This window comes from Haplochromis burtoni, unplaced genomic scaffold (assembly GCF_018398535.1).
Source record: "Haplochromis burtoni strain Fernald_Lab_line unplaced genomic scaffold, NCSU_Asbu1 Contig_282, whole genome shotgun sequence".
In the NCBI taxonomy this organism is placed as follows: Eukaryota; Metazoa; Chordata; class Actinopteri; order Cichliformes; family Cichlidae; genus Haplochromis; species Haplochromis burtoni.
Window position 1 is genome coordinate 410,678 of NW_024582643.1, and position 18,911 is coordinate 429,588.

An 18,911-nucleotide genomic window follows, 5' to 3' on the forward strand; every position below is an offset into this window, starting at 1 on the left:
TGTGTGTGTGTACTTTCACTGAGAGACTATAAGAACATTTCATCACCAAAGACAAACAGGAACTAGATCTGCCTGCAGGTGGTGATGCGTTCACTGTCTGAAATATTACGCAGCCGCTCCATAAATCTGCGTTAAAACCTTTTCAGCACGAGTCAGTTTGGCTCACAGGCGAAAACAGTGAAAGTTAAAGTCCTCTGATCGTGCTGGAGAAACCTGACGGTGCATCCTCGTCACTGTCTTCACCAGCAGGTGGCGCCGTGTCTCTGCAGAACTCGGCGTTTTGGGGGCCGCGGGGCGTGATCGGACCGCTCCGACGCTTCTGTTAGCTCCTCAGACTCGTGCGTGTGTGCAGCTCTGTGTGTGTATGTGTGAGTGTTTGTGGTGACAGTGAATGGAGGATTGTGTGAGGCATCAAGACGTCCTGCGATCGGAGAGGCTGGTACAGATGGGAGGGAGGGAGGCTGAACTGTGTGAGAAACACACTGGGCGTTATTCAGGCCAGACTGCAGCGCTGCTCCCAGGTCAGCGGGGTCGAGGCTCGGTGCAGTACGGAGACTTAAATTGGAACTTTTTGAGTTTAGAGGAGCTTCGCCCGAGCGGTTTGTTCAATTCGGACTCAGTAAGTACAAAGAGGTTTGCTTCCACCACAGGCAGCATCTTTCTTAAGATACTCTAAGGTCCTCCAGAACAGACTGCAACTCGACTAACATCCTCTCTCCCCCTGCAGCAGACGCAGCTTTGACTGCAGATTTGAAATCTGACAAATAAATGAAATCAGAGGTTGTTCAGAGCTGCTCGAGCACAGTCAGGTGTGTTCTTCCAGTTTGTATGCTCGCACACCCTGACCCGCTCTGTGTCGGCCTGGTGTTGGAAACTGCTGCTGCCCTTTAAAGAAGCTGCTCTGTTCATAAACTTGTGTTCGGTCAGTGGGAACAGCGAGGCACGGCTGCTGCAGGAGGACACTCGGTATTCAGGAGTCCTCTAAAGATCAGGAGGACTTTTTTTCACTCCTAATCTTCTTGACGAGCTGGTTTGTTAGTCCAACCTGCAGTCCTGCAGGTACAGGTGAGGTGGGATGACCCTCGACCCCTTCTCACAGCTGGGTTACTCTGGAGACCTCCAGCTGTGGTACATCTGTTTGCACCTGCGGTGTTTCTTTAGGAGATGTGGCTGCAGGGGAACAAAGTAAGCCGAAGCTACAGTTCCTCTAACGTCCACCAGAGGCAGCAGTGAGTCAGCCCCCGCAGGCTCTCATATTAAATCCTTAAGGCAGAAATAAACATGTTTGCAGCCTGATGTTTAAGTTTAAGGCTTAAAATATGGACGTCTGTTCGCGCTGTTACTGTCACCTTTCATAGCTCAGCTAAACGTTACCGTAGCCTCTCGATCTACAGCAGTTTGGGTTCAGCTACCGTTCAGTTGTTTTAGAGAGCTGTTGGTCGTCTCGTACAGATCAGCTGAGATCAGCCACGTTAACCTCGTGGCTGCTGTCGCTGATCAGCTGTCGCTCCCTCAGAAGCTCTCGCTGACCTCGTGTCCTGTCTCCGGCTCAGGTACCTACAGGAGGTCGGATACACGGACACCATCCTGGATGTGAAGTCTCAGAGGGTGAGGGCGCTGCTCGGTCTTGCCGGAGACACGGGAGACAAACCGTCAGACAAGAAAACTGAGCCGATGGTCAACGGCACCGAGCCGTCCTCGCTGAAGGACAGCGGCATGGTCAGGTACGACGCCAGGAGGTGAAATAAAAACGCCACACAGCAAAGCGTGCGTCGTTACAAAACCCCGTTTCTCCCGCAGTAAGCCCGACGTGTCCGACTCGGCCACCGTGCTGGAGGCCTTCAAGTTCATCGAGAGCGCCGCAGCAGAGTTCAGCGACGAGGACGAGGACGAGGACAGCGAAGGGAGGGACAAAACCATCCTGGACCTGGCTGCAGTAAGAGGCTGACACACTCCCGTTATTTCACTTTTTCTTAATGTATGAGATTATTTTCACTCTCTGTAACTGTGGATGAAAGTGTGCATTCCCAGTTTCCACAGGGTCTCTGTGTGGCTGTGCCTGCAGGCCCCGATGAAGCCCACTCACTGTGAGGAACGTGTTCCTGTGTGCTGACTGCTTCGTCTGTAACGGAGAGCACAGGAATGTCATTAGGATGTTCCTTATCTTACAAACGCGAGTAAACCACAGCTTTCAGTCTGTAAAAATCTGGAAACGGCACGATTATGTTTTTCATGTCCAAACTGAGACCACGTGTGATTTTTAAGTAATAATATTGTCGTCATAAGAAGCATTTATGGAGCTCGTGTGGGTGCTGCAGGTGCTGCCCAGCCTGGAACTCCATCATCTCCACCATCATTGCTTGGGCTGCATATCTGCGAGCGCTCGCCTTCAGAGTAAAAGCTGAGCCTTTTGAAACGTGTGTGCTTCAGCAGTAAGACAAAGCTTTTACTTTGAAGGCGAATGTCCTCAAATGGCAAATATTTACAGATTCGTCGGTGTCTTCTGTGCCCACGACCACGGCAATCTGCTGCCAACCAAAGCGACTGCAGGACGGTTTCCTCCTTGTAGCCGCTTTGACGCGCCGACTGACAGCAGTCACGTTTCTCCCGGTGGCCGCTGCGTGACCTCCGGGCACGTGTAAAACTTAAAACCTGTAAGCATCAGCTCTAAAAACGTGGCTTTACCTTTGCACAGATGGTGAGAAAGAAACACTCATCAACGCCGTCTTCCACGACCTCTGACCTCAGCGATGACCTGGACACGGAGGAGGCGCTGAAGGGTTTTGATTTCTTGGCGAGTCCAGACGAGCTGGACGGATCGCCCGAGTCAAGGAGCGGGGATGACAGCGGCGAGTGGGGTGAGTCGCCCGATGGGTTTCAGAGCATCAGAACGTTAGCGAGTGAAGCTTTAACCACAGTGGTAAAAGACGACTCCAGAGTTCAGAGCGTGAATGCAGGAGGACCCGGAGTCGCGCCCTGTGGAACTCCAGTTTCCTGTCTACAGCGACCTGCAGGTCACTGGCAGATTTGAGGAAAACTTGACCTTTAGAAACTTTTCTTAATGTTAATAAGTTGGAGGAGTGAGGTTAGAAAGAGCAAACAGGAAGTGTCTTTGTTCTGGCAAGCATCCGTGCAGCACCTGTGAAAGCTGTGAGTTTAATTCTGATCGTTTTTAAACGAGTTTGTAATAAAGTTACGTTTCAGCTCTTTTTTGCAGACGTCTTTTTCGTGAAGGTAAAAGAAACCGAAGCTCGTCCTGACCCGCCGTCCTCTGTGTTTACATAAAGAAACCCTTTTTCTGCTGTTGCTTAGCAACCGGTCCAGTGTCATTCGGCCAATGACGGAGAGCTCCCCACGCGCTCGGTGATTCAACACTCGAGTCGAGATAGTAAAGGAGCGCTGACTCAGTGCAGCGGGTCTCACCGCAGTGCTGTGTGCTCACGGCGTGAAAGGCCGCAGCGCGGAGCTTCGTCTCCGCTTTAACGGCGTTTCCATCTTGAAGTGCGGTCTGTGACGCTGCCTCCGCCTTCACACTGAGATATTACAGCAGCCGAGCGCAGATAAAACCCGTTTGGCTGCTCGGTTATGATGGAGCTGCCCGTCTCAGCTCCATCGTCCCCTCACCTTTCATTCAGCTCGCCGTTACCATGGCAGCTTCCGTCACTGCACGCTTATCTGTGGAGCCTGGTGTGCCCTTTGACCTTGTACAGATAATGCTTGTCCCCATCAGACTGCTTCTACACCTGTGGAACTGCGCCCCCTACAGCGGAGGAGAGGCAGAGTCTGAACAGCCGGTTTACTGTTTAAAATGTAGAAGCTCATGAACAGAAGAAGGTGAATAACTGCAGGATTAACAGGAAACAGAATAAACTGACTGCGTCTCGACTCTCATGGTTTTTTACAGAAAGCATCCTTTGTCTCATGACTTGAGCGTGAAAAACAGCTTTAAGCTGTTCAGACGGCGCAGATCAACTCGCTGCATCACGATGTGAATGTTTGATTTCTCTGATGATTCACTGGAGGAAATGTGAAAAAAGCGCGTTCACGCTTTCAGCTTCACGTGGGACGAAGCGTCCAGCTGATTCCTTCTGGGTCTGAGTGTTTTCTGCGAGGGACAAAAACATCGTTAATCCTGGACCCGCTCGTACAGACACAGATTCAGCACATTTTTAAAGTTGATGTAAGACGGTGAGCAGATTCTGTGAGGTCGCCTTCGTCTTTGGTTGAGGTTATCTGGGATGAATGGTACAGGAGGAATCTTTGCATCCTTCTCGCCTGTAGGAGGCGCTCACCTCGCTGCATCTGCAGCCGTCGTCGTGTTTCCGCGGGACGCGGTTAGCCGAGGTTTCACAGGAGGGAGGGACTGCACACGTGCATGTAAAGCACAGGGGGCGCCGTAGAGCGAGGTCAGCTGGCAGATGAAAGCGACAGCGTAGCTGGGCTACCCCCGTCTGTCTGAGGTTCCTCGCTCATCATCACGTCTCCCTCAGGGATGGATTTGAACTGTACTGCATCCAGACACTCACAACATGTTTCTGCCTCCCCTCCCTCCCTTCTCCTCCCTCCCCTCCTCCCTGCCTCCTCCCCTCCGTCCTGCAGAGAAGGAAGAGCAGTCTCCTCTGGGTGAAATGGCCTGGGATGTGGACCAGGGGCTGATAGCCCAGCTCAAGGAGCAGTACAGGAAGGAACGCAAGGGCAAGAAGGGGGTGAAGAGTAAGTCGTGCTGCAGGCCTGTGCTTCATCCTCCCTCCTCACCCTCTTTACCTTTTGTTCTCCTCACCCTCTTCCTGTAATAATAAACTATTTATTCTCTTTTCCACCTCTAAGTTTTCCCTCCTCACATCGCCTCAGTCCCATCACTGGTCCTCTGTGTGTCACATGTTCGATGGCAGCTTTGTTATTTGGGAAATCTCATTGGAGGATTCGCCTCCACCCTCTGTTTGATTTTCTGAATGAATCTGTCGTAGCATCCAACCGTTTCAAGGGTCAGTTAGGAGGCTGTATACAACAGTCGAGGGATGACAGTTAGCTGAGGTGAAGTCTAGCAGACAGCTAGCAGCTGCAGGTGACAGTCAAAGAGGCCACGCCCCTCATAATGCAAACTTTAAATGAGTTATCAGGTTACAGAGAGATCAAACAGTTTGTATCAGGCTGTAAACACGTTTGTTTCTGCTGTAAAGTTTGAACACGAGTCTGTGGGGACTGACTCACTGCTGCCTCTGCTGCATGTTAGAGGAACTGCAGTCACTGAGGCGTGGCGCTCTGGTTGTGCTGGAGCGTGAGTGAACAGTGGAGTGGAAGGTTGTAAGACCTGAGCCGCTTTAATGCTCACGCCGTCCAGATGTGCAGATACCACAGTGTCCTCCTTCACAGCTGGACCATCAGTGTGCTTTTCAAACTGAGATGATTTGTAGGAAACTTTATTGCGCTGTGGAAACTGCGCCCTGGTTTGCGTCAGGTTATGTTCTTTAGGTTATCTTCAGGTTTTTTTACTTCCTGTTGGTTTCCGGCGCCTCGCACGGCCTGATCCTTATGAAACCATCATCAGATTGAATCCGTCCGTGCTCGTGTTGCGATGGCAGCGACTCGCCTGCATCGTGTCGCCGTCTGTCCGCCAGGTTTCTGTCCTTCCTGCTCTTCGCTCGTCTTCTTTGTTTCTCTGCTTTGGTTTGCCATCGATGCCTCGCAGAGCCGCTGCTGCTCCTTCTTTCCATCTTCACGTTTCACGTTTTATTTTTCATCTCTCCCTCCAAACATCATTGTTCTCCCGCCTTCATCGGGCTTCCTGTCCCCTCCTCATCCTCTCTCGTCTCTCTTCTTCCTCCTGCAGGACCAAACCGGTCTAAGCTGCAGGACATGCTGGCTAACCTGCGGGACGCCGAGGACCTGCCCTCCATGCAGCCGGCCGTGACGCCCCCCTCTCGGTCGAGCGTGCCCAGGCTGAACGAGCACGAAGTCGGACGCCCCGATGACGGTAGCCCTCCCTCCGTCTCGGCTCAGCGGTCATGTGAGTGACGTGAATGTTCAAACGTTTCCTGTTTCCGTCCTGCAGAGGCGATGACGTTCCTGCCGTCGTCGGGGAAGTCGTTCATTCTGGGCAGAGTGGACGAGGCGGTTTCTAACGAGCTCGGATTGGGAGAGCTGGCCGGACTGACCGTCGCTAACGAGGCCGAGGGCCTGATGTACGACGTGAGTAACGTTAACCTGTCACAGGCTGCTTCAGGCCACGCCCCCTCGTGGACATAATCCCAGAAAGAAAAGATGAAGAGCAGCGAGTAAAACCTGATTCCACTCGTGGTTTGTTTTGTTTTGAATATTCAAGGAGTGTTTCCACAGTGCTCCTGCACCCTGACATAGAGCCCCGCCCCCACAGCTGATTCTAACCTATCAGAGAGCTTAATGAGACCTTTTCCCTCCCTCAGATCGCCAACAACAAAGATGCACTGAGGAAGACGTGGAACCCGAAGTTTACCCTGCGGAGCCACTTTGACTCGGTGCGCAGTCTGGCCTTCCACCCGGTGGAGCCGGTTCTGGTCACCGCCTCAGAGGATCACACCCTCAAACTGTGGAACCTCCAGAAGACGGCGCCCGCCAAGAAGTGAGACTCCACGTTTTGCCATCACACACGTATTCTATGAAACAGGGCAGGGACAGCTCAGTAGGCAGAGTGGTTGTGTACAGTGGCCCCATGATCGGAAGGTCGGGGTTCGACTCCACTGAACGGCGGCGGTCCCCCTGAGCGAGATACCGCCCCTGAAGTTGAAAACGCTCTGAGAGGGACTGCTGGCCTGGCTCGTGGATCCAAATGTAGACTCTGCTAACGTAGCTTTGCATGATTCCTCAAAATAATCCTCCTCTGATTATCATCCTGAGCCTCGGTTTATCCCCTCTCTGAAACGAGCCGTTGTAGCTCCTCTCCCTTTAAGCAAACTTTCCTCTGATTGGCTGCCCCTCACAAACAGAAGGTTTAAACTGCAGTTGGGCGGGGCTTCTGTGGCATCGTGCAGTCCGCAGCCTGAGCTGATGTTACAGGACAAACGAACACGGCTTTTAGAAGCCGGCGGTCTCACTCCTCTGCTTCGGTCCTCAGGTGCGCGGCGTTGGACGTGGAGCCCATCTACACATTCCGAGCCCACAGGTGAGCGTGGGAGCGTTCCCAGCACCGCCCACCTTCAGCCCGACTCCGTTCATGCGGTCATAAAACCAACGTAAGTGTCTGTCATTCTGATTTCGTCCTGTAGCGGAGCCGTGTTGTGCGTCACCATGAGCTCGAGCGGCGAGCAGTGCTTCAGCGGGGGCGTAGACGGCACCATTCAGAGCTGGAACACCCCCAACCCCAACATCGACCCCTACGACTCGTATGGTACGACCCGGCTCCTCCCAGCACACGCCTTCGTCGTGCTCTGTGTTCACATCTTCACGTGAGGATTTGCTCTCGTTTCCTCTGCAGAGCCGTCCGTCCTGCGGGGGGCGCTGTGCGGTCACACGGACGCGGTGTGGGGTGTGGTCTACAGCTCGGCTCACCGCCGCCTCCTCTCCTGCTCGGCCGACGGGACGGTGCGGCTGTGGAGCGCCGCCGACACCTCGCCGTCTCTCGCTGTTTTCAACGAGCGAGGAGGTAAGAGAACATCTGTGAGAACATCTGCACCGCAGCTTCAAGGAGGTGCAGTTTTATGTCCCTTTAGTTACTCCTCGAGGAGGAGGAGCTTAAGTGGCGCTGTGCTGAGTCTCTGCCTCTCTCTCAGAGCTCGGAGTCCCGACCTCGGTCGACCTGGTGAGCAGCGAGCCGGCTCACATGGTGACGTCCTTCGACACCGGACACATCGGACTCTTCAACATGGAGACGCAGCAGCTCGTCCTGAAGCTGGAGTCGGCCGGTCCTCCAGGTACGACCACGAGCTCGGCGAGTATTTACAACCCGAGAACAAAGAGCGTGAATAAAAACAGACATTTTACTCACGACAGAAACACGTCACATGTTCAAACTGAGGAAGCGAACCGTCCGCGTGAGTCTGTTTATCCCCGATCACGTGACCGACCTGCTGACACCCGATCAGCTGCTGCTCCTCCGGCCGTCTCTTTCTAAAAATGTCTCCGCTCCGTTTTCTGCTGTGAGTAAAATCTGAGTTTACGACGTTTGTTTTGCTCGTCACTCTGCGTCCCAACGGCGTTTGCAGAGCTCCGCCTCTAAATCACGTTCACCAATGAGCAGGATGAAGCAGGCTTCAGATGTGTCGACGAGAAGTTCGCAGAGACTTTCATTTGTGCGTCTGCCGGTTAATTCTGCTGCCGTTTCGAAGCGTCGTCGGTGTCACGGCGCCGTCCGCAGGCCGAGCTGATGCGCTGACGCTTACACGTATTTACTGCTAATGTTCTCCTTCCTCCTCACGCCCGCCTCCACGCAGAAGCTCCCTGCAAGATCAACAAAGTGCTGAGCCATCCCACGCTGCCGATCACCATCACCGCTCAGGAGGACCGCCACATCCAGTTCTTCGATAACAACACAGGTACGCCGTGTCCTCAGCTTCGCTTCTTTCGTTGCCTCGCAGATCAAATTTAAACTTTAACCGTGTTTCAAACTGAAGGTAAGCTCATCCACGCCATGGTCGCCCACCTGGACGCTGTCACCAGTCTCGCTGTGGATCCAAACGGCCTTTACCTCATGTCAGGAAGTAAGTATCCGAGCGCACGCCAGCTGGCACATCCCATAATATTATCAGACTTTATAAAGAGCCTACGGGTACTTCCTGTATTTATTATTTTCACTCTAAGAGCTCTGGAGTAAAACGCGCTGTTCTCACAGCCGAGCCAATCATAGCATCAGGAAACCAGGAAGTGTCTGTTTATGATGAAAAACACAAACGTATCCATGTAACAACAATAACAATCGTTTGTTTGTCCTGTAACGGCCTCCATCTTTATTTACAGTCGCTGCTCTGTGCTGATTGGCTGTCTCTCTTCCCGTCAGGTCACGACTGCTCGATCCGTCTGTGGAACATGGAGAGTAAAACCTGCATCCAGGAGTTCACAGCACATCGTAAGAAGTTCGAGGAGTCCATCCACGACGTGGCGTTCCATCCCACCAAGTGCTACATCGGCAGCGCCGGGGCCGACGCGCTCGCCAAAGTCTTCGTATGACCTGAATGTGGTCAGCTGACCGCCCCGACGTTCTCGGTGGGGTTCTTATTTTTGGACAGATGGAGGTCGCTTCCTCTGCAGAAGGTGACCCCACTCAATCCCCCCCACGCCCCCCCCTTTAAGATTCTTCTCATGTTAAGCCCCGCCCCCTGCTGGACTCGGGCTGGCCCGGATCCACAAAACAAACTGACCTCTGAGTGAGGGGAAGAAGTTATCACGCGGGAGGCCGCGGCGTGCGTTCTCCCTCGAACAGCTCCGGGCTCGCCGCAGACGTCTCATCGTAACGTGCCTTCTTTCTGTCGGACGCTCAGAAGAAACCCGAGACGCCGGAGACGAGTCAGGACGGGGAGGTGATGGCGGCCAAGTTTAACCTTCACACGACCTCCGTTTGTTAGTCTGTCCGTCCTGAGCTGAGCGGCGGCGAGGACAGTCCTGGATCTGTCCCCGCCTTTAATGTGCTCCACCTGAGCCACGCCCACACAGGCAGGAACTTTGGCCCATCACGGTCGCCGTCCCTAGTTGGGTCCATCAGGTTCTCGTCCCTGCTGCTGCGATGACCTGGCGCTCGGTGGGAAGCAACATTAAAGAGAATCGGCGCCTGATTGGCTCCAGCCCCAAACATCCGGACATGAAGGTCCTCAGTGCGCTCTGCAGAGTCCACGCCATGAGGTGGAGAGGGCGGGGTTAACCTGAGAGGGCGCCACCTGCTGGGACTGAGCAGTAATCCTTCACTGGACAACAGAGGCCGTTTGGCTGCACCTGAGCTCTGATGGGGTTTCTTTGGCTCCTCCTCCTCCGAGACGCTGCTTTCTGTTCCAAACCCTGAGCGGCGCTAACAGCGACTTTTTGGGAAACCTCACCTGGAAGGTTCTCCTCACTCACTCACGGGTTGTAAGATATGTGGCTGCTTTTGTGGGCGTGACCCTGCGGCGACGCTTTTCTCCCCAGAAATCAGACGGATCGGCCCGGACGCCTCCGACTAATCCCGACGCCTGCTGTTGCTAATGCTAATTACCTTCTTGTGACATACCTGAGTAACACCTGTGCTGCGCCCTCAGATCTGCTTTCCAGCTCGGTTTGTGCGCCGTGAGGCGGATCTTTTTTATTCTGTTTTACTTGAACGTGTCGTTTCTTCTTTTCGGGGTTTCTGCTGATGTTTTAACGACTTCTGTGTTTTTTAACCAAACGCATCGTCTCAGAAAGCAGCTGCTTCCCATCGTGATGTGAAACGGTCGGCGTGTACAAAGACTTAACAGATATATGTGTGTACAGTTTTAGGTATTAAAGCAAATCTATTTATTAACTGGTGTAAAGAGTGTATTTAGGGCGGTTTCAACGGGTCGGTGAGCAGAAAGATCAAAGGTTGAGTGTTTCCTGTAAACTCGTGTGGAGCATGAATGAGTCTGTACAGAGACGGGAACGCTTCCTGTAGAAGCTTTTTATCCACGACTTTCACCTTTACCTGCACGCGTCTGTGTTCAAGGCTGTTTTCAAAAGTTTTGTCCGCGATACGAGCTTCAAACCAACTTCCTGTTTGGTTTCCAAAGTAAGGGCATATCCACACAGTTGGCTGATTTCTGCATTAAAATGAATCAATTCAATTCGTTTTTGTTGTTTTCTTCCATAAAAGGAAGTTGTGGACGTTTTCAACCCTCACTGCCTCATCCCGTTAAACAAAAACAACTCATCGGTTTGACAGATTGTAGAGCGTCTGCGTCGTGTAGTCGTGTGTCGAAGATAAACGTTTGATGGTTTTCAGCTTCTTAAATGTCTCAGTCTTTTCTCAGTGACGACAGCACAGCTTTAGAGTGAACACGTGTGATGGCAGCTTTTATTTTTATGTTGCAAAGTTGCCAAAAACATTCAGTAGTTTGTTGAAAATGATGTTCGGCTGCCCGCTGAGAGCAACATGGAGTCAGCGCTGAGTTCCTCAATGGTTCAGAAGTTTAAAGATTAGATAAAGATACTAATCTGCACAGACGCGCTCGCTCACTTCTGTTGCCCAAAATTAGTTTCAGTTTGTCGTCAGTCTTTCATACGTCTTCATCTGGATGAACTGAAGACTTTCAGCTTCACAGAGTGTAACTGATTAAATTTGCTCTCCTTGTTCTGTTCTGCCGGGTTTTCTCTCAGCGCTGACAGAAACCTGCAGAGCAAAACAAGCAGACTCACACTGGAGCACATTTATGATATTTCTAAGTCTGGTGGAGCAACAACAGGTTTCAGAGTGTGAGTTTTGACAAAGTGCACAAAATGTATTTATTTTAATTTGCTTCCATCATATCTTTAGTTTATTTTAAAGCTGAATAAAAATGAATCCTGGCTTCCTATCAAATATCGAATTGATTTTAAAATTCTATTGTTTACTTATAAAATTTTAAACAATATGGCCCCTGACTACTTAGCTGATCTCCTCTGTCTGTACAGCCCTCAGAGAGCACTAAGATCATCACCAGCTGCTCTTGGTGCAACCTAGGTCTCGGCTGAAGACCAGAGGAGACCGTGCCTTTGCCGTTGCTGCACCCAGGCTATGGAATACTCTCCCTCTTCATATTCGCGCGTCAGATTCCATTCAGTCTTTTAAATCACGTTTAAAAACGTATTTGTTTGATCTGGCATTTAAGGCGAATTAGGGTAATTTACATCTGGCTCTGTATTTAGATTATGTAATTATCTTATATTTTATATATTTGTAATTTATATTTTAGTGTGATTTTATTTGTACTGCGATTTTACTGGAAAGCACTTCGGTCTTAAAAATGTGCTATATAAATAAATTTTGATTGATTGATTGATTCTTTAACAGAAGCCAACATGTCCTCCAGTAACCACGTCTCATTTCTTCCTCTTCGGTGATAAACTCGGGGACGCGGCTCCGTCTCTGTGCAGTGTTTGCAGATGAAATCTTCTGTGAGCTGAACTCCAGACTGAATCCTGCCTGTAAACTGTGGATGTGTTTTATTGTGAAACTGCAGGAGGGACGACGGGAGCTGCTCGGGCTGTACATACAGTTCACACTGTTTTGTTTTTTGGCTTTTTTGTGTCTTTTTGCCTTCAGAGTGGGAGAGTGACAGATTTATCAGTAACAATAAAGAAATATGTTGTATATCATCCTGCGTGGTTTCATTGTTGTTTTCTAAGTGTTGACGGGAACGAGAGACGGGAAAACGACACTTTGAAGTCGGTGAGTTTAGTTTCTCTCGGATTATCACATAGGTTTGGTTTTTTTAAGAAGATTTTCTGTTATCTTATTGGTTGATTTCTTGTTTATCTAAGTCTCGACCACTATAATTATTATTGACCAGACTCTGTAGTTAGACTGGCTATCAATTATTTTTATTATTTTATGTAATAAATATTAAGTTTTAAGCCTGCTTGTTAAAGGTTTAGAAACCAGGTTTTTAAGCAGCGCTGGTCCGCCAGGTGGCGCTGATTCGCCTTCAGGCTGGATTCCCAAACGGAAACGAAGAAGCCTCTGTGTGGCGCTGCTGCGCTCTGATTGGCTGACAGGCCTGCGGCCCCTGCGGGTAAACAAGAGCTGCTCCGCCAAACGCACAAAAAAGCAACACACCGTGTTTTATGAGGAGGAAATAATTGAAAGCACACCTGTGCGGCTTTACGGTGAGTGTTAACGCACCGATTTAACAAACGGCTGAAGTTTAGAAGCGAAATGAACTTTTTAAAGTGGCAAATAACTCAGTTAGCTTAGCATAGACCTGCTAACACAAACGGAACACGTTTATAAGATGAGTTTTTATTTTGGACTCAGGGGTCGGGCTGCCTGCTCACACCGGTTCGGGGTTTTACTGCTGCAGATTTGTCATTTGTTGTCGCTTTTATTGAAACACTTGGTGAAAGTATCGAGATGTGTTTGGCTGGGCTAATGTTAGCTCCGCGCAGCTACAATCCTGCGGGTTTTAAGCAGACTCTGGTTTCTCTTCCCAGCGCTCCGCTCCTCTTCTCCTCTCCGGCCTCCAGTGGCACCGGCTCCCCGGGCTGCCATGAGCGGGTCCGCGGTCTGACTGCAGGACGATGGCTGCGGAGCTGTTTCCCACCAAGAAGCTGGTCCCGGCCGCCTCCGTGCAGCAGTACCAGCAGCAGAACCTCACCAACAACAACACCAGCATCACCAGCTGTAACTGGCAGGGCCTGTACCCCACCATCAGAGAGAGGTGGGTGTGTGGAGGAGGCCGAGATCCAGCACTAGAGAGAAAGGATTAAAATTCTCTCCGAAAAAGCCAGCAGCGGAATTTAAAAAGCAAAAGACTTTTTAAAAATTACTTTAAAATGCTCGGCTGCAAGAATGTGAGAGCCCCGAGAACGGGTCCTGGATGTTTAGTTCACCCTCAATCATCATGCAGCTTTCTCAGACACACATGCAGCATTTCTGTATTTGAAAGATGAGTTTGCAGGTCTGACAGGTTGCTCCTGCTTTGGTGTCTTTTCATTAAGCGAACCCTCAAAACTGCTGTGTTCTTATAGGAATTCAGTCATGTTCAACAATGAGATGATGGCAGATGTTCACTTTGTCGTGGGACCACCGGGGGGGACGCAGCGGGTGCCCGGACACAAGGTAACGCAAACACTCGACAGTTTCAGAGCCCAGAAGATTCTGCTCAGCACAACCAGCTCGCTCCTCAGGCAGCTTTATCAACTCTAATGCTTTCAGCTGAGTCTCTGCAAACGTTAGGACATCACCGCATGAAGGTCAGAAATACAGTGAGGAGCACAGACTGGTCTCAGTAAGATCTCAGAGCAGGCTGAATAAGGACATCTGTGGTCACATGATTCTAGCTAAAGACTCGGCTGATTTCTGAACACTGGAGCGATCAGTAGTTAATGAAAGGCTGTCGCGGTTTAGCAGAAACCATGTTCGCATGGAGCTGACTATAAAACCAGAATATCACAGCAACACAATAACAACAAACAGCTTCAAGGAGGTTCAGGAAAGAATGTCTGCAAAGAAGACAAAATATTCATTCACAAATGTCCAGACTATATGAAAAACCAAGTCCAAAGTATGTCCTTTAACATGCGTTGGGTCATTAACCCACTGAACCAGGTTAAGAGTCCGTTAAAGCAAGGAAGTCTTTAGCAAAGGGGTCATGCTTACAGCAAGTGTGTATGATAAAATCACCGACCATGAGAACACAACCATATTTAAAAAGAACCGAACCTAGGAGATCAGCAAAGTCCGTGATAAAACATTGGCTATATTTAGGCGGTCGGTAAACCACCACGCGGGGTGTGGTCGTGAATGCAGTCATCTCCGAGGCTACGCCGCCACTCCTACCAGTAATCCTTGGTGAGCTAAAAGCGACACAATCCGATGGAAGAGATCGGAAAAAAGGATGAACTCACCAGGACGAATCCAGGTTTCAGTCAGGAATAAAGCATCAATCCCGTTAGTGGAGAGGAAGTCGTTTAAGAGAAAGGTCTTATTGACCAGCGACCTGACATTGAGCAATGCCATCCGTATCCTAGGAGCTAAATCGCCACGGGTGGTGCGTCGTAGGACTCTTAGGTTGCTTCAGCAAAATCCGCGTCGGAGCGATGTTATCCCAACCCGAGCAGGAAAACATGCCACCGGAAGGCCAGGGTAAGCTTCATGGTCAGCCGAGCAGATCCAACGGTGGGTGAGCAACTTAGCATCAGAGCGCTCCTGCAAGGAGGGAAAGAAGATCAAATGTCCAGGCTGGCATGTGGGTAGCCAGTGGCTCTGGCTTTAAGGTAGACCCTGAGGCGAACGCGACGGCCACTCCTTCTACCGCGTTTCCTGTAGCGTTTCTTGGTTAGGAAGAGGTAGGTGGAAGAAGCCGGTCGGAGGGTCCGGTCAGGGCGGGCTGGCGTCGCCCAGATTCCAGCAAAGGATCAGCCCGAGACGAATGGGAGAGTCTTAAATTTAAAAGTGTTTGCCTGTCGTATGTAATCAGTGCTCAGCCATTAGATGAGCATACAACTAAAAGGATCAAAAATACAATGCCACAGTCCGTAAAAGAGCGTAGAACAGATCCGTGATCTGCATGTGAACACCAGGCTGTGTCAAATCACTCAGTGAACAGTTTGTCTGTAATCAGAATGTAGAGCATTGCGTCTGTGGCCGGAGATCATTGCGTCTGTGGCCGGAGATCATTGCGTCTGTGGCCGGAGATCATGGCATCTATGAATTAAAGTTTGGTTTGATTTCTGACTGCATGCTAAAGTATCCGTGGGCAACATACCAAGTTTCTCCCCGAAGCATCCGTCAGGGTGTAAATGTTAGCTAGAAAGCACTTAAGAGGGGGGAGGGTGAATATTGTATAAAGCGCTTTGAGTTCTGCGCTTTAACCAGATCTAGCATCACTGGCTCCAGTGTTTACTCGCCATAAGCCTTCAGCTGCTCCACGCCTCGTGTCTGAAACTCGCCACCACTTCACCCCCGTCAGCTAGACTCAGTTTAAATCTCAGCACATCAGCATCATGTTTTTTGTTATTCCTGGAAGTTTATAATATTGTTTTTATTGGTAATTAAAGTAACCACGAGTGTTGTGAAAGGATATAAAATGCAGTTGTGGTTCTCCTGTTCTTTGAGCTTTGATAATCTCAGGGCGTCGTTGTGTTCAAAGTGTAACTCTCGACTCTGACATCGTTCTCTGTTCTGGCAGTACGTCCTGGCTGTCGGCAGCTCCGTCTTCCACGCCATGTTCTACGGCGAGCTGGCCGAGGATCAGGACGAGATCCGCATCCCCGACGTAGAACCACCGTCCTTCCTCGCCATGTTGAAGTGCGTCAACCTTTGATTTTGTTTACCTCGTTACACAAACACCTGACCGCTCACCCACAACCGTGCCTTTGCTTCCGCAGGTACATCTACTGCGATGAGATCGACCTTTGCGCCGACACGGTGCTCGCCACACTCTATGCTGCCAAGAAGTACATCGTACCTCATCTGGCACGAGCCTGCGTCAACTTCCTGGAGACCAGCCTGAGTGCAAAGAACGCCTGCGTGCTGCTGTCGCAGAGCTGCTTGTTCGAGGAACCCGACCTGACGCAGCGCTGCTGGGAGGTGATCGACGCGCAGGCCGAGCTCGCGCTGCGCTCTGAGGGTTTTTGCGACATCGACGTCCAGACGCTGGAGAGCATCCTGCGGCGGGAAACGCTCAACGCCAAAGAGATGGTGGTGTTCGAGGCGGCGCTGAACTGGGCCGAGGCCGAGTGTCAGAGGCAGGATTTGCCGCCAACCATCGAGAACAAGCGCCTGGTGCTGGGTAAGGCCATCTACCTGATCCGCGTCCCCGCCATGGCGCTGGAGGACTTTGCCAACGGTGCGGCGCAGTCTGGCGTGCTCACGCTCAACGAGACCAATGACATCTTCCTGTGGTACACCGCCGCCAACAAGCCCGATCTGCTGTTCTGCACCAAACCGCGTAAAGGCCTGTCGCCGCAACGCTGCCACCGCTTCCAGTCTTGCGCTTACAGGAGCAACCAGTGGCGGTACCGAGGTCGCTGCGACAGCATCCAGTTCGCGGTCGACAAGCGCGTCTTCATCGCCGGCTTCGGCCTGTACGGCTCCAGCTGCGGCTCGGCCGAATATAACGCCAAGATCGAGCTGAAGCGCCAGGGCGTACCGATGGCCCAGCGCATCATCAAGTACTTCTCCGACGGCTCGAGCAGCACCTTCCCCGTGTCGTTCGAGTACCCGGTGCAGATCGAGCCGGACACTTTCTACACCGCCAGCGTGGTGCTGGACGGCAACGAGCTGAGCTACTTCGGCCAGGAGGGCATGACCGAGGTGCAGTGTGGGAAAGTGACCTTCCAGTTCCAGTGCTCCTCCGACAGCACCAACGGCACTGGCGTGCAGGGAGGCCAGATCCCCGAGCTCATCTTCTACGCCTGACGGGTGGAACGGAGGGCGCCGCAGAGATTCCTGCTTCACTGCCATGTTGACTTTAAAACTGTGGAGTTCTCAGGAAGTTGCCGAAGGAAAGACGGACTCGCTGAGCCTCAAAGACGGAACAACGACGACTCGATGGAAACGTGAAGAAACAAGAAGACGTCCCTCCAACGCTGCCTGTGTTCATCGTCTCCGTTACGTAGGAGTTGGAAGAAAAGACGATGGCTTCAGGTTGGTCGGGACTACTTTCAGTGGCAGATTAATCCACAGCTGTCAGCAGACATCACACTACAAACACCTGTGCAATCCTGTCTGAAAGCCCCGTTTAAAGGTCTTGTGTTAGTCTGTGTTCAGTCCACAAGCTGTCGATCATATCTATTGATTAAACACTAAAACTACAATCAATCAGATATTCAGGTCACCAGATAAAAGCAAGTACAGACGAGTGTGTTTGCTTTTAAAAGCGACTGAGATGATCGAACACATCTTTTATTACTCACGGTGGACGTTAACCAGATAATTAAAGAGACACAAGCAGTGATTTGGCTTTGTGTGGCCGCAGTCTGAATGTGAACATCAGCTCTGAAGCAGGAGGACAATATGTTCCCTGTAGTCTGATTCAGCTGTTTGTGGGAGTTTTTCCTCTGAGCTCTGTCACGGCTGTCAGGATATTTCGCTCTCTGATCTGGTTACTGAGCGTTTGATATAAACGTTCACCAGCTCAGCGCCGCGCGACTTTAAAATCCTGAAATTCTGCTCCAGATGTTTTCACCTGAACTGTTTCTCTGTTCCACCCTCATGTTCTTGGGAAGCTTTATTACGGTTCAGGTCTCACTGCGCCCTCTTGTGGTGCCGAGTGGTATTACACGACAGCCCTGTTTGAGCTTCAGCACAGCTGTGTTGGCCTCAGTCACAGCATCTGTTCGTTTCTGCTGAACGCTTTGTTCGTTTTAGGTTTTAAACTTTGTTTTTAAACACAGGAATTTCCAATAAATACCTTTTGGTGCAAACGTGCCATAAATAAATAAATAAATAAATAAATAAAGCAGCCCACAAATGCAACTGTTTTATTTTGGTCGGTCAGACAGTTTCTTCTCCTGGAGCAGAGCTTTAAGATTTTTCAGGAACTTGGGGACTTCTTCCAAACATAAACTGGGAGGACTGGGCGAGCAGCGTCTCTGAAGGTTTTCAGTTTGTTGCCTTAAAGAAAACATTTGAATTTAATAAAATTTGTAAAAGTGAGATTCTTAAACATTCCTGCTGTTGATGAAGGAATCAAAGTTTTATTTTAGTTTGTGTTCGTGGACGGTTCATCACATTCCTGATTTTCTGATTTGTTTGAAGCAATTAAAAGGACGTTTCACTGAAATGTTCCTGTGATTTTAACTCTATTTAAGTTGTTTGTAGTTTAAAATCCTCGGGCTCTTACTTTGAAAATCACATGTGTACCTATGTTATCCTAGGTTTTTGTTGAAGGTGTGTAAATGGATTTCTGTGACAGACACTACTCGTCTTCCTCTTTTTGTGTAATCTGAAAAATTACTTTTTTTTTTCTTTTTTTTTTTATTGTAGACGAAGAAAAAGTTTGTTTGTTTCCTGTCGTCTGTTTCAGCCAGAATGTGCAGTGAGTCGGCGGCCTTATCGATGTGTTACTGTGACACATTTGGAAATAAAAGGTTTGATGGATTTTTCTCTGCGTCTGTTTTTGTCTCACGCTGAAAAAAATCCCATCTGAACGTTTCAGAGGGAAGAAATGATTCCAGCGAGTCTGAATGAAAAATGTAATAAATTCACATAAAAATGGAATTTTACTGCATTTCCATTAACTTTGATTTGATAAACGAATCAAACCAAAGTTTGTGCAAAAAAGCACAAATGAAATTTGAAGTAAGAAAAATGT

The 18,911-nt window shown here is 50.2% G+C and overlaps 2 protein-coding genes across 2 annotated transcripts in view; both read left to right on the plus strand.

Moving 5' to 3' along the window:
• The window catches only part of strn (striatin, calmodulin binding protein), a gene marked incomplete in the record, with an annotated part of 44,611 nt that extends 32,362 nt beyond the window's left edge, over positions 1–12,249 (plus strand). Inside the window, 14 exon segments of the mRNA XM_014339456.2 lie at positions 1,554–1,724; positions 1,801–1,936; positions 2,696–2,858; positions 4,600–4,713; positions 5,831–5,974; positions 6,053–6,189; positions 6,423–6,598; positions 7,091–7,138; positions 7,242–7,363; positions 7,451–7,618; positions 7,746–7,886; positions 8,406–8,507; positions 8,586–8,672; positions 8,969–12,249. Coding sequence (XP_014194942.1) covers positions 1,554–1,724; positions 1,801–1,936; positions 2,696–2,858; positions 4,600–4,713; positions 5,831–5,974; positions 6,053–6,189; positions 6,423–6,598; positions 7,091–7,138; positions 7,242–7,363; positions 7,451–7,618; positions 7,746–7,886; positions 8,406–8,507; positions 8,586–8,672; positions 8,969–9,138 — 1,879 coding nt within the window.
• Positions 12,250–12,359: 110 nt separating this feature from the next.
• LOC102313104 (BTB/POZ domain-containing protein 3) lies at positions 12,360–18,465 on the plus strand. The gene is made up of 5 exons (XM_005940466.3): positions 12,360–12,759; positions 13,089–13,310; positions 13,621–13,711; positions 15,783–15,901; positions 15,982–18,465. Exons 2-5 carry the CDS (start codon positions 13,171–13,173, stop codon positions 17,012–17,014), a joined length of 1,383 nt encoding a protein of 460 aa, XP_005940528.1. The 5' UTR covers positions 12,360–12,759; positions 13,089–13,170; the 3' UTR covers positions 17,015–18,465.
• The last annotated feature ends 446 nt before the right edge of the window (positions 18,466–18,911 follow it).